Raw genomic sequence first — 15203 nt, 5'->3', positions numbered from 1 at the left:
GGGGGGGATTCATTAAAGCTCCTGGTTTAAGCCCGGCCCATTCTGAATATGTAAATGTCTCAGGCAAAGAGAAAAACACAGCAAGAGAAAAGCGAGGAGGGAAGAGGGGAGAGAGGAAGAGGAGGGGAGCAGCATGAAAAAGTGAGTGAGCGATCAAGGGAAAGAGAGCAATAGGGTGAGGGAAAGAGAGCGAGCACTCTGAATTGTGAGTGGCTTACGACACTCAGTGAACAGAAGGTGCTTCTGCATGCGCTGTCAGTGTACTGCTCTGCTGCAAGGGATTGCGCGCTCCTTTGCTTCCCACATTTACCGCCCCTGCCTGCCTACCAGCACCAGCCTTCAGCAGCCTCTTCCATCTGGCTTAGAAAACACCGGGAGAGCAAGGGAGTGAACGAAAACTGCAAACCACCGGGGATGCAAGCGGCTTCTTAACCGAGATGAGCCACTGAGATGACAAGGAATACTGTTACACAAGAAAACAGTGAACAGGGTTCACTTCTTTAAACCCTTTTTTTCCCCCTACCATCCGTCACTGAAAGCATGATTACCCGCTTGAATGGATTTAAACCTTACAAGTCAGTGATTGCTTCCAGAGATGGACGATAATATGTGTTGACAGATCTGCTGAAACTTAAGCAGGAAGGGGAGGAGAAAAGAGCAAGACAGATATTTAAAAAGATTTTTTTCTTGGTCTTTTTTTTCTTTCTCTGGTTGTCTCTTCTCCCCTCTGATCATTGCAGCAGAGGACTGCGGAGGAGCGAAAGAGACAGAGCTCATGCATGCAGACAGGGGAACTTGCACTTCCTACCATCTCGCTGAAAGCTACTTGGATTCCTTCTCTTTCTGGCTCTTTCACTTGAGGAGAACTAAGACATTGTAAGCCTGCCAAGGATCTGGTGTCCACTGAAAAGGGAGAAGGGAGGGGGGGAGAATTTGTACCACAGTGGGGTCTTTTTTAGATTCGCACATAATTAGTGTTGGGGCACAAAGCGAGACGCTGAATGGAGATTGTCAGCTTTTGGATAGGGGTGAGTAGGAATCTTTTCAAATAAGATCGATCAATAAGGACAAATTTTTTTCATCCCCTCTACTCTCCACCCACTGCTTGATATCTAACATAAGCAAAGAGACTTGTCCTTTATCCTTTGCATTTTCGACAAGGACTCCTTCCGTTGACAAAATATAATCACTGTCTACAGCTAAAATACAAAAACGGTGCAAAACAGATTATTAAATTAATTAAATATGATGTAATAAATATGATGTGATAAGTGCAAAAATAATATCCAGAGTGGTTCAATGGACATTTTCTCAGTGGCATCCCTGGATATTTATGCTAATGGATTTCCTTCTAATTGGACTGTACCTAAAGTGGCCACTGAAGAAGCCCCCTGGGTTGATACTGTGTTTATTGGGCATTTTTCTAAGAACGGTTCCCTTGGTAGAGGGGGTTTGTCCAAGGCTGTGCCGCTGCGACAGCAAGCTGCTGTACTGCGAGGGGCTCAACCTCACAGACATTCCCCGCAATTTGAGCAGCGCCATGGGCCTGTCCATGAGAGAAAACAACTTGACCGAGCTGCGTGAAGGCCAACTGGCTGGTCTGTCACAGCTCACCTGGCTCTATCTAGATCACAACAACATTGACATTGTGGAGGAGGGTGCATTTGACAGGCTAAGACGGGTCAAGGAGTTGGACCTCAGTTACAACCGGATTGAGAGTCTCCCAAATGGTACCTTTAGGCCCCTCCCAAACCTGCGTATCCTGGACCTTTCATACAACAGGCTGCAGGCACTGGAGCCTGACCTGTTCCACGGCCTTAGAAAGCTCACCAATTTGCATTTGCGCTACAATGCTCTCAAATTTGTGCCAGTGCGGATTTTTCAAGACTGCCGGAGCATGCAGTTTCTGGACTTGGGATACAACCAACTGCAGAGCCTGGCACGAAACTCCTTCGCTGGCCTCTTCAAGTTGACTGAGTTGCATCTTGAGCACAATGAGCTAGTTAAAGTCAACCTAGCCCACTTCCCTCGCCTCATGTCTTTACGTACCCTGTACATGCACAACAATCGTGCCACTATTGTTGTCAATACACTGGACTGGACATGGAACGATTTAGAGAAGATTGACCTTTCAGCCAATGAAATCGAGTACATTGAGCCACATGTTTTTAAGAGTGCACCCAACCTTAAGGTGTTGATGCTAGACTCCAATCGGTTGACCTCTGTGGAGCAGCACATCCTGGATTCCTGGTCATCTCTGGAAAGCATTACCCTGGCAGAGAATGACTGGGAGTGCAGTCGCAATGTGTGTGCCTTGGCCTCTTGGCTGAGTGCCTTCCGAGGCCAGCGTGACAATTCCCTGCTGTGTTCAAGCCCCGACACCGCACAGGGCGAGGATGTGTTGGATGCTGTCTATGCTTTTCAGCTATGTGAGGATCCCCCAATGGAGGTAACTACAGCAGGCCTGTACGCCTCTACAAGGGATCTGGCCCAGGGTGGCTCTGTTTTCCTGGGCCCGTTTACTCCCAACCCTTATGAGGGTGAGGGTAGTGAGGTGGTCACCAGTTCTTTCACTGTCACAGTAGGCCATGATGACCTGGAGAGCACCATGCAGATCCACAAGGTGGTGACTGGCACCATGGCACTCATCTTTTCCTTTCTCATCATAGTGCTCATGCTGTATGTGGCATGGAAGTGCTTTCCAGCCGGCATAAGACAACTGAGGCAGTGCTTTAGCAGTCAGCGCCGTAAGCAGAAGCAAAAGCAAAGCATGCAGCAGATGGCTGCAATTTCTACACCGGAGTACTACGTTGACTATAAACCTAACCACATTGAGGGAGCTCTGGTAATCATCAATGAATATGGCTCTTGCACTTGCCAACAGCAACCTTCTCGGGAATGTGAGGTGTGACCCTGCTTCGTGAGTACGTCTTTACCTGTGATTATATGGATATACAGTAAATCCGTCTTTTGGATACACTGGGGAGGGGAATATTGCGGGACAGAAGGAATAAAGGGATCTTTTGGACACTTTTTACACAACGTCTCACTGTGATGTGGAAGGAGTGTGCTTTATGCAGCTGACTATTTACCAGTGGATTTACGGCTACTGCTGTCTTCTTCTGATTTGAGACCACAGGGCACAATGGGCCCCTGACTCTTGGACCTGTTGATGTTCTACAGAAACACATAAAGGAATACATTGTGGGCACTGAGGTTTTTCTCTCATGGGTGGATATTTGAGCTTTAATGTGTCTTTCTACTTCAGGACATTTAATTATTGTTTAAAAACAAACTGGGGACACACAAAAGAAGAAAAAGGAAACAAAAAAAAAACAAACCATTTGTATTATGGTAAACACAATATTTGAAAAGCATTTAAAATATTAAAAAATCATGTTTAAGTTCGATGAAAATGTAAAAATAAAAGTCTGTGTAAAATATGTCAAAAGAATAAGTGCAAATGTGGACAAAAAATGATACAAGATAATCTATTTCTTTTGTAAACTACAAAAAATGTTTAAATAAATGAATTGCTATTCACAGTGAACTCATTTGTACGTGAGAAGCTGTCAGAAAGGATGAATGACAATAGACGCAGTCTTTGCGCTTGTGGACTGGAGAGCCATGTCTCTGCAGTGTATCCAACCAAAAAAATAAAATGAAATACAAAAAAATTAAAAGGGGCAGAGGGATATCTGCATCTCATCTCTAATGTAAAATCCATGGTCTGAATTTTAGATCTCTTCTCTGTTTTAACTCTCATATTTGTTGTTTTATCATTCACTGTGTTGGCTCGCTATGAGTGTAGTTTCTTTTCCCCTTCCCATTGCCTATTTGAGAATAGATTTGAATGATCTATTACATTTAAATTGGTTAGCATTTTTTCATATAATTATATCACTATTTGTGTACCATCCAAGTAAAGAAAGCAGAGTGTCAAAGATTTTAAAGCTATGCCTCTCATTGCCTCTCACTCTTTGGCTTTCACTTTCACTGAATCAAGCACACTAAAGACAACCTTCATTGAAACCTTGCATACTTAAATCAAAATACAATTTCAGATTGTATCAGAATCATTGAAGAAATTATCCAGCAGCTTAAAGGAAGATTTGCACATACAATATTCTTCACTGTGTTTTCATGTAATGTAAAATGTTTGTTGAATACAAGGCCATTTTGAGGTGTATATATATATCCTTCTTCCTCTGGTGTTCATTGTGTAAATTAGTGCACTGACAGATGTTGTATTTCTTGGGTCCATTGACGTGAAAAGTATGTTGTTTGAGGAGGGGGAGCAGTGAGAGGGAGATGGAGGATCACAACGACTGCAGAAAGAGGGAACAGACTGCTCTCTAGTGTGCATATTCTCATACTGTGGCTGCATTTTACCCATTGTGCACCATACGCTGCAAACTTCCACAGCAGGTGCAACATCAATATACTGAATCTGCAGCGCTTTTCTGGAAAAAAATCAATGCATCAACTTGCATCATTTTTGTGTTATTTTGCGATAAATTAAGATAATGTTTACAACTTGTAAGTCAGCAGGAATAAAAATGTTTTAAGAACTCACTGACGATCATTACATAATTAGTTCCAATACGAGTAAAAGTTATCTTCAAATTTATCAACAACATTGTAAGTGCACTTGGTGTTCTGGTGTTCTAGTGAACAATATGCAACAAGGGGTCTGAAAAACAGGTCGGACTTGGTTCTTAAAGTGTTAGAAATGGTTTGGTGAGATTTAAATTGGTGGATCTTGTTGTGGGTGATATAGAGCCTGAGAGTAATCCCTGCCTGAGAAGAAGTGCAAAGGTACCTCAGGAAATAAGAATAGTGTCTGAAAAAATAGTTTTGCTGGGGCTGACGATTTATTTTATTTGACCAAGGCTCATTACCAGTGGCTCTGAAATGAAATATTTTTAGCTGAAAATGGTAGTGGTTTTTACAGTATTTTACAGTATATTGCAGGGATTGCAAACTCTCGAAAATGATTGATTAAATTTGTGTTAATTCTTGTAATCACTAGATCCTCAAATCCTGGGGGGGACTGTCAATGTGAGCCATGGGATATACATATCAAATTAACTACTTTTCCTCCTACAGCTCATAGGATTTCTCTCAGGTAAAATCCCATCACAAACTAATCATCCTTATTAACATGAAGGATATGCTGGGAATTTAGTATTTCGCACTTGAGTGCACTAAATTGAAACTATTTTCTTATTCCATTCCTCAATAAATGAAAGTGGCTGTAAACATGCATTTCATGTTGCAATATAAATACATGGAATTAATATCATTTTAAACACTAATTTAAAAAGGTTTTCTTCAATATGGAATCCATCAGTCAGTTTTCAAAACTATAATGTGTCTGTATTTGTATGTGAGTTTCTGCTCGCAGTTGTATTAAGGGAAGTTTGTCTTCACACATATTCATGCCAAATGGCGCTGAATCATGAGTTTTCATCTGAAACTGACCTCAGTGGTCTGTGACAGTAATAGGACCCTGTATCAGTCATTAACATCAAACCAATGTCTAAGGAAGTGGCCCATGCAGGATGAAAAATAAAGGTGCAGAGTGAGCAATATACCCACAATGTACTTTCATGTTTTTTGGCTATTAACAGGGTGATTAACTGTGGTGAACTACTAAATTAATAGTCTGCATGCATTGCATGTAGTGCTCAAGTAACAAAAGCACTAAACTTTGTTAGGGGACGCGTTTTGGGGAGTGATAATGGCTGAAAGTTGCGTTGTGGGATTTATGATCCATTTCTTGTTTATGGAACCAAGGGTGTCCCACTTTAAGACTCAACATAACTGTTAATCAGAACCTGCCATATCATGTAAATGCAAATGACTGCAGTGTGTACTGCAGGGCATCATGGGGACACATTTTTATTTTATTCTTTCATCTTCACATCCTGTCTAGAATTTTCACCCTCTTAGAGTCCTTCACAGCCCCTTAAACATGAAACTGCTAGGTAAATTTGAAGTTGTGAAGCTTCATTTGTATAAATATTGGATGATGCCTGGCATAGAGGCCAGCACTGGCACCGCTATTGATTTCATTTCACTCCTTTCTTGAACAAGCAACCAGGGCAAAAGGTGATGGAGAATGGCTCTGAATATTTTAAAAGCTTTGAGTCCTGAGGGCTAACATTAAAGTACTTAAAACTTATATCTATCCCTACTCACCTTTACTCTTTACTCTCTCTCTCTCTCTCTGTCTCTCCTTTTGTCCGTAAATGTAGAGAAAAAACATCAATTCATCTAACTGACAATAGATCAAATCTCTGCTTGACCTAAGCCTGGGGTGATAATTCCCTGAGGGGAGATATGTGCTCTCAGACAGCATCCATTATAAATGCCTTGATTGATGATGCTCAGTAAAAATCAATATAGATGAGTGGTAACCAAAATGATCATAGTGATAACAAATGTATTCATCTCTCACTCACATTTTCAAGCATAAAATGATGGATGAGGATAGGTTTTATTTATATGCAAATAGACAATTGATTTGGAAGATGATTAGTGGTTGACTGTCTTACACAGATCACTGTTCAGTCAGAAAAAAGTGTGAGATTGTCCTTCTTTTAAGAGCAGTTGGGCAGGAGAGCGTGAAATTTTTCCTGTACTTTGCAGAGCTCCAGCTGTTTGCCAGCCAGGGGATATACAGGGGTTATATGTACATCACACTTGCTAATAGGTCTGACGCTATTGTCTTGTAGCATATGTGTACAAAACTGAACATGTGGTGTATGTGTGCACAAACTTTTACGTTTGTGTCGTGTGGTTATAAATAAGCACAACAGACCTAGAAAACGTCTATATTGTTACAAGTGCAATTCTGAGGTGTCACAAAGGAAAGATGAATGTGAAGTTAGAGTTACTAACACAAAGAGTAAAGGTCACGACAATGAAATTAGAAAATTCGGGGGGAGGTGCGCAAAAAGTGGGGCATTCTGTACATGAGGTGTGGGTCACAGCTAAAGGTCAAACACTAACAATGGAGAAACCCTGCAGACTCAAACTGTACAAGTAGTTCCAAGCTGAGATTCCAATAAACACAACTTAACTCTACTATCAATCAGCAAGCACTCACAACTAGGCTTGTCAGAGTCTTGAGCTTGTCTTTTTTCAAACAGAAAATGGAATGAAAACAGCAAAATTGGTTATGTATAACATAAAAACAACAGTGGAATACAGTATATAAAAATTGTGTATACAGGCTTTAGCCAATGTACCTGCATGTACAGTACCTTTGCCTGTGCGGTGGTGTATGTGTGTGTCAGTGACAAAACATCACTCTGCAGATCTTTGGGAAATAGCTTGCATCACAACCTGCAGCGAGGGGGGGCCCTTAGAGACGCAAACAAATCCTTAAAAAATAAATTAACCTGGCTTCCTGTGAGGGGTATTGATCGGGCAACATTCTGCCATCTCATTGGGACTAAGACTGTGCTGCATAATAAACGCTTAACACCCCCTCATAACTGGATGGAGAGCTAAATCATGGGTGGCAGCATGTACTGCAGTAAGCTGTAAGGAGCTAGCGATGACTAATGACAAAGAGTGGGTGGCTTTCCACTGCTTCTTTTATAACAGGTGGGATATCAGGATCAATATTCTAATCATCATCAACATTATCTTTGAATCCAAAACCTCTGACACACCATTTTCTCCCTTGTTGTAAATTCCCTTCTCTTCTCCCTTCCAAATTGTGCTGCTGTCATTGTTATAAATGTGGCATTACTGCACTGAATTCAATGATAGCCACAGACAGAATCCTGGTGTTTACATAACCTTCCTTCCCTAAGCGGGCGATTAATTAAAAGTGGGCAGAAATTTCACTCACACATTATATAGAGATATCTTCTTTTAAATAATAGATTTGAATGTTAGACTTAGGAAAAACGTATAATTTACTTTCAAACCATCCTCTTAAAAGTGTTGAACAAACTGTCAAAAAAAGAAGAATTTACTAAAACAGACACAGGTCCAATAGGTCAGTATAATTACATTCATTACTCTGGCTACATCTCCAGGCAGCCTATAGCTTTCTACGCCCGCTGCTTCATTTATATGCACCGTACTCAAGCAACACTGACTTAATAATAATGAGTGAGGAGTCATTATTCTTACCTACATATGGTACTGTAGGTAGAGCAGTGGTAGCTGCTGAGGAAGGTGAAACTGGTTAGAGAATGGGGGCAAGGTTGGCAGCTGAATATTCATTACAGTGAGTCAGAGTGTGGGAGAGGAACAAACTGGACTGGGGGTCATTATTATCAATGTAATTATTATAATTAATAATATTATTATCGATATTATTATTAGAGTGTATTTTGTAGTTTACTTTCTTGCTATTGCTAGGTGGGATTAACCCATGATAATGCTGTGTCTTGCATTTAACATAAAGCATCAGGGTCAGTCAGTGAGATAATACATGGCAACAGCTGGACCTGCATCTGGGGCTCCATGTAACCGGTAAGAACAGATGTGGGTCAGCGCCTAATATTCAGAGTATTATGGTGCCGGGACTACAAAGCTTTATCCAGGACTGGACTCGGGATTTTCTATTCATTTATTGTTATTCATACCTTTACAGACCGACCCTGGTGAAATTGATGACATAACAAAAACAAAAATCCATGATAATTTAGGCTAAAATTTCTACACCATGGATCATGCGGGTCATGCATGTTTTGATATATTTTTTTCAATCCAGTTCTATTCCTCATGTGTCATTACTCCTACAAATGGTCATACTAAATTAGATGCCTAAAGACATGTGTCTAACACTTCCTCCAGCACCCACACAAGGAAAAGGAAATCAATAAAATGCATGGTTGAGATTTCTGCCACTGAATGTGTACTTTACAGAAAGTGCATAGGAGGCTGTTCTGTGCAAAAGCAATAAATCATTTCAATAATGAAACAGTAATTATTGTATATACTTGAGGGTTAGGGCAAGCTATTTTCTCTCTGACAACTTTATCTTCTTAGAACAAATGCAAAATAGCACTTTCTAGCTATTACAAATGGTTGAACTAGAGGAAATGTAATAGAATAGAATTTGAAATAAGGTATTTGGGAAGTACACCATCATGATGTATGCATCAGAGGGAAACTGTGTAAATTAGTTTGTCCACATAGCAAAAGTACAAAATTGCATCAAACTACATACATAGGTATATATATATATATATATATATATATACCTTTGTAACTCTTCATTTACAAAGCTGGTCAATGGAATTTAAGAAAAAAAGTCAATATTATTATCAATACAAAGAATAAATGTATTAATCTACCTGTTACCCAGGTCACTGTAAGATTATTAGGTCTTAAATTAAGAAAGAACTTATTAGATTTTTATGAATAACATTATGGAGCCACAGAAACCACCTCCAACTTAAATATTAGTCACATTGCCATTCGGGGGACTTCATGGCCTCTTCGACACCTATAAATTAAGCTTCTTTGAATGAGCATTCACTGTGTTAGATGTGGCAGCAACAGCTCAACTCAAACAAACAAACAAAATGAAAATGCATAAACATTGCATACTGAGAGCTGATTTCAAAACAATGCATTTTTGTCTTCTAATATGATGACTGTGTAGTCTTTTGCAGAGCAGACAGACACCAGCTCAACTTAATCACCATTTATGGTAAATGAGTCATCAGGACAACTGCATCGTGTGTCATTATTCACAGATCACCTCAAATAAAACTGAATCCCAAACAGCACTTTGATTAAGCGTTTCAAAGGTACGGCAAGGCAAGACTGTAGGAGCTTCTTTCTGAATAAAAAGTTAACACAGGTTAAGGGGAGTAAAAATAGACAGCATTTATCATTTCCCATTTATCTGATCAGTGTCAGGATGAATAAATGCTATTCTAACCGCTCTCCTTGCTCCCCCTCTCTTCCCTATCTGTGAGGGCAGATTGGCATCTCTCCAGTAGCCAATGAGATTGGCTGCATAAATGGAATTGCCCCATTCTCCAAGTGTCAGCTGAGCAAAGGGAATGTGTTCACTGTTTACAAAACCATTGTGCTTAAGTGCATCCCTGGTGCAGCAAGTACTTAAGATGCAATTTTGGTAAACATTCTCACTGTGACAGTCAATGCGTACAAGCTAATCCAGCCCAGAGGCTTAAAAAAAATACAAAAGATAGACTTACCTGTCATATCAAATGCAAGGCGGAAGACCAATGGATCCACAAAGAAGGCCAATAGACAGAGAGATAGAGAGAAAAGAAAAATGCTTGTTAAAATATATACTTTGTTGCATTATTAATAACCCTTAAAAATCCTTATGTTCAAGTGTGGCATTCGCTCAATTAGAGATCACAGACTTATTTTCAGACACGCAAACAGTTCAAAGAGTGCAACATATAGCTGTAAGATTAGGTGGCCTATGGCAGAGTTCAGTGGTCTGTTTGCATGGCGTTGACCGGAGAGCCTGCAGTACCATACTTAAACTGATGGTGCATTTAATGACTTTAACTTCCGACACCATCGACAACGAAAAGAGGAAGAGCAGAAAGACAACCTTTTATTGGCAGGCTGTGCTGACAAAGAGCTGCGACGGCCAACTGTGACACTGGCATCCCATTCTGCCAACCATGCAGCACGAAAGAACGAGTCTATATAAGTTATAATACCCCCATGCTTCTGTGCGCTCGAACGGTGTTGTACGGATGTTAGGGTTTGATCACATCATTGCTGTTACTGCTTCACACAAATTGAAGAAGAAAAGTGCCACTGGTTTACTGCCTAGCCCTGCTGCCTGCCACTGGACACATGCTTGATTGTTGACTCTCCCTGAGATTAGTTTTTTTTAATGATTTTCATGAGTTTCTCTCAAAATTCTGAAGACATAAAAATAGACTGAAAAATCTAAACAGCCCACAGGTATGAATTTGAGCGCTGCTATCTGTGTAAACCATGTTATGCACTGTTGATGTTTCCCAGGTGCCTCAGTGTGTTCAGGTGTAACCATCATCCACATTTACAGTATTTACTTGGATATTTCCATTTTATGCAACTTTAAACTTCTACTCCACTACAATTCAGAGGGACATATTGTACTTTTTACTCTATTACATTAATCTGACAGCTTCAGTTACTTGTTAGTACATTTGATCAAATTAAACCAGTGGTTTCCAAACTTTATGGGTTGGGACACCTTACAAAAAGGCAAATAAGTCCAATTTACTAAATTAAATTCTGAATGCAGAACCTTTACTTGGAATGGAATACTTTCATACTCATACATAAATGTATGATGAAGAAACAGTCTTAATTTAATACTGATGCCTCTATATGACCAACATAAACTGTAAAGACCATCAGTGAGAAAAATGGCTATTTCTCTTTAGTTATTCTTAATAACTGCCACCGGGATGGATTCGGTCGGATTCCCATAAATTAGATGACATTAGATGGTAGGAAAAAATACTGCTTTTGTCCACAGGGGCCGCCAGAATCAACAAAAAAATTAAGTTCGTCTAGTCTAAAATGATTCAAGCCTAACACTTAATGCTAATATTAATTATAATTAAAGTAATGATAATAATAACTCAACAACGTGAAATTGTCATTTTGCACAAATTGGAAAAGCGATATGGTTGATGTGAGTGAAATCAACTTCGTTTAAAGTTCTCTAATCATACTGTTGCAGCAGTTGATGACAAATATTTGTCATCTTGTAGTATTATTTATTTCTGGAGGCCAACTGTTCATTGGAGGTTAATAAAATAAATCTGAGAGCTAACACCATTCACCTTCATTCTCACGGACGCATAACACCATCAGCACTTATAGACACTGCCATCACAATTACTTTAAATAAAGTGCAACATTGACAATGGCACCTGGATTACTAGTCATAAAATATTCTAAGAATCTGTCCCCAACGTCAGTCATCTGTGAAAGTGTAAACTCCAGAGTGACATATAATATGTTGGTTTGCCAATATCAGTTTAAAATCAGTTTCCAGGAATGCATATTTTTAAATACTGGCATAACTAGTCCGTCCAGAGTTTAACAGTCATTTGTTTATTATCACATTTGTTTTTTAATGCATTTTAAATATGCTGTGATCCAAATCCTTTTCATTCACACGTGCTATTTAAATGTTGGAGGTGATTTGTGTCTATGCTATGCTCATCATTTCCTGTGTATAGTCTACATTTACGAGTTCTTGCCTTTGTATGTTTGAATATCCCTGTGAAATAGCTTTGAAATAGCAAAAAGAGCTGATTGGCTTTTCACTTTTTGTTGGTAAAAATGCTTAGGGAATCAATCACCAATAAATTTAGTGTATAAATTCACATCTGTTTTGGCATTGTTGTCACTTAGTGGAGGGTAGTTTAAGGCTGAATGAATTGGAATATACAGTAAATTTACGGTGAATGTCAAGCTTGCAACATAAGGCTGCATTTCAGTCAATATGCCATTATTTCCCCTCTTGGCTGCTTTGTATAGGAAAGTTCCCCATGCACAAAAAAAGCTCTTCAGATTTTGTAAAATTAAACTAATAACTTTTTGAACAAAATACATTTACAGTCAGAGCTAATGTTTTGTGACAGCGATATTGCTTTTAGTTAATGCATTACAAATTCCAATTGGCTCCAGTTTCTCAGCAAGTGTGTTAATGACAAATGAGAATAATTCACATTGCATCATTAAAGAGGAAAATAGGTGTGATTCAAAAAGAAATGTGCCTCAGTTGTTTGTTTTCACTGTTGTTCATTTACTGTGCAAACTTAAAGGTTGCCTGATAGAGCCCAGCTGAACTGTGGGAGTGCAGAAAAAGGGAGGAAATACGTGCTAAAAATGCATACAAACACATATAGTACATGTGAGTTACAAGAACTAAAAAGAACTGCACTGTTAGGATTCACTGACATTTGAAGAGAAGAAAACAAAGAAACGCGACAAGAAAAACAGGTTTAAGGAAATGAAAAGAGATAAAAATCAAGCATACTGCAGCTTTGAACAATACTGTATGGGAAAACAATAATGACAAGCATGCAGGTCTGCGTTTATTCTGACCACAATTGCTGCAGTAGATGTCACGGAACTTAGCAAGGCCAGTATACGGCAATATAACTGCTGAGTTCTCGGTGAACAGTCAACAAAAGAGAGACATATTTTCTTAACCATCCATGTGTACTGCGTACATACAAAAAGATCTTTTTTAAAAACTGAGGAGTTATCCGCTTCATTAAATGGGTCCTACAAAATCAAAATGTCACAATGTGAAAATGTATTATTTGTTACTATTTTGTTTCTAACTCAAAAACCCCCACAAAGATTTATTATTGACAGTTTAAGATCACTACAGCAGAGTGCCACTGACAATTTGGAATCAATCCACAGAAGATACTCTTTATGTATTACATAACCCTAACCCTAAGTATCTTATTATGGGACTAATGCTTGTTGTTTGTATGTGTAAGACCTTAATTCGAATAGGTAAGACTTTGCACTAGATTAGTGAGGTTAGACTTTAAAACCTATTCCCTGGGAGTGTGACAAATAAAGGGGTTTAGGATGTCTTTAAACAGATCTGCCTCATGTGTTTTAACAATTCTGACCACCATAATCCATTAAGTGTCAACTTCAGCAGCATTAATTCAATCATTCTCATAATCAAAATGGTTGCTCTGAGCCCCTGCTGCGGGGCTTAGTGATGGTGTGCTGAGAATGAAAAGGCACATTAAAATGGGCTAGAGCATGCAATCCCCCAAAAAGGCATTTGCTGCGCTCTGCATGCACCAAGGACATGCAACAGTAAGGTCAGGATCACACATCGGCAGAATACTGAATAAGTCAGCCTCCTGGGCTGGGATTCCTGGATCCAGCTCGTCCTCCCTTGTCCAATGGTAAAATGTCTGATCGCTCTAGATACACTGTCCCTGAAGACTTGCTGAAAACTTCCAACATGCAGCACGTAGTCTGAAATACAAGCAATGTACAAGGTATATGCCCTTACAAAATGAATTTAATGAATTCAAAAAAGGTATTTCCATGTGAATTCATAACATATTGTAACACAACATTTTAGGGTTAATTTTCTCAGTCTACATGCTTTATTTCTCATTTTTAACAAGGTCCTTTTTAGTCAACCTATTGTTAGAAAGAAATAACTTGCAAAATAACCAAAAACCAGCAAGGAGGGTTACGTGTATACAACAAAAAATACTAAATAATTCTGGATATGCTTTACAGGCGATGTAGTGAAACATTAGTTGGTTTGCTCTGAGAAACCTGCACAGGCAGGGGCCCTGGAAGCGTCCTTAATACTGTTGCTAGGCAACCACAAAGTCAGCTGCTGTCCACTACTTTGCTATTACATTAGTTAATGTCATTCTAATTGGAGAGGAAAAAAATAAATAAAACAGAAGTGAAAATCTGATGCAATTTATTGTGATTTTCATTAATGCTAAAACAGTGGGCAGAAACCACCAAAACCATCTTTTTTTACTCTCCCTGTTTATAACAGGAGCTCTGAGTCAGAAGAAGAAAACAAGAAGAAAGTCCCACCTCCGTTCTCATTTGATTAGACAGCAGAGAAAAAGCTGTGGTGACGTAGCGACGTTTTTTTTTTCTGCACTCAGTTGAATACTTTTCAACTTGGAGTGCTCAGGGCATTTCTAAAAAACATGCAAGGTGTGCTTGGTGGATAAAAGCAAGGTGCCCTGGGTGCATAAGCAGCATACAAAACTCCTCAGATCCAGTGAAAACAATTACAAAAGACAGCGTTCAATGCCAAGAAGGTGTCCAGTGTGATCACCTGCTTTGCCTGCTCACCAAAGTCTCTAATTTTAGTCAGTCCCTAAATATTTATGATGAAATTCATGGGTTTAGTCCTCAAGTCAGCTTTTATTGCAAGGGTGTAATCTTACCTGTGATAAGTACACATGTGGGCATACGTATGCCCACATGTATGCCCACATGTGTACTTATCACAGGTAAGATTACACCCTTGCAACAAAAGCTGACTTGAGGACCAAACCCATGAATTTCATCGTAAATATGTCACTTTACTACGGTACATCTGAGCAGAGGTGGGTAGTAACGAGTTACATTTACTCCGTTACATTTACTTGAGTAAGTTTTTGAAAAAAATATACTTCTAGGAGTAGTTTTAAATCACTATACTTTTTACTTTTACT

The 15203-nt window shown here is 39.3% G+C and overlaps 2 protein-coding genes across 3 annotated transcripts in view; one reads left to right on the top strand and one right to left on the bottom strand.

The window, feature by feature from the left end:
- ctnna2 (catenin (cadherin-associated protein), alpha 2) overlaps positions 1-15203 on the bottom strand; it is a 291364-nt gene that overhangs the window by 106812 nt on the left and 169349 nt on the right. The window lies entirely within an intron of this gene.
- lrrtm1 (leucine rich repeat transmembrane neuronal 1) lies at positions 932-5629 on the top strand. The gene has a single exon (XM_035659488.1). The coding sequence runs from the start codon at positions 1334-1336 to the stop codon at positions 2909-2911; it is 1578 nt and encodes a 525-aa protein (XP_035515381.1). The 5' UTR covers positions 932-1333; the 3' UTR covers positions 2912-5629.

The sequence above is a fragment of the Morone saxatilis genome, unplaced genomic scaffold, assembly GCF_004916995.1.
Source record: "Morone saxatilis isolate NCDOM2014 unplaced genomic scaffold, NCSU_SB_2.0 Contig17, whole genome shotgun sequence".
In the NCBI taxonomy this organism is placed as follows: Eukaryota; Metazoa; Chordata; class Actinopteri; family Moronidae; genus Morone; species Morone saxatilis.
This window is presented reverse-complemented; position numbering and strand designations above follow the sequence as displayed.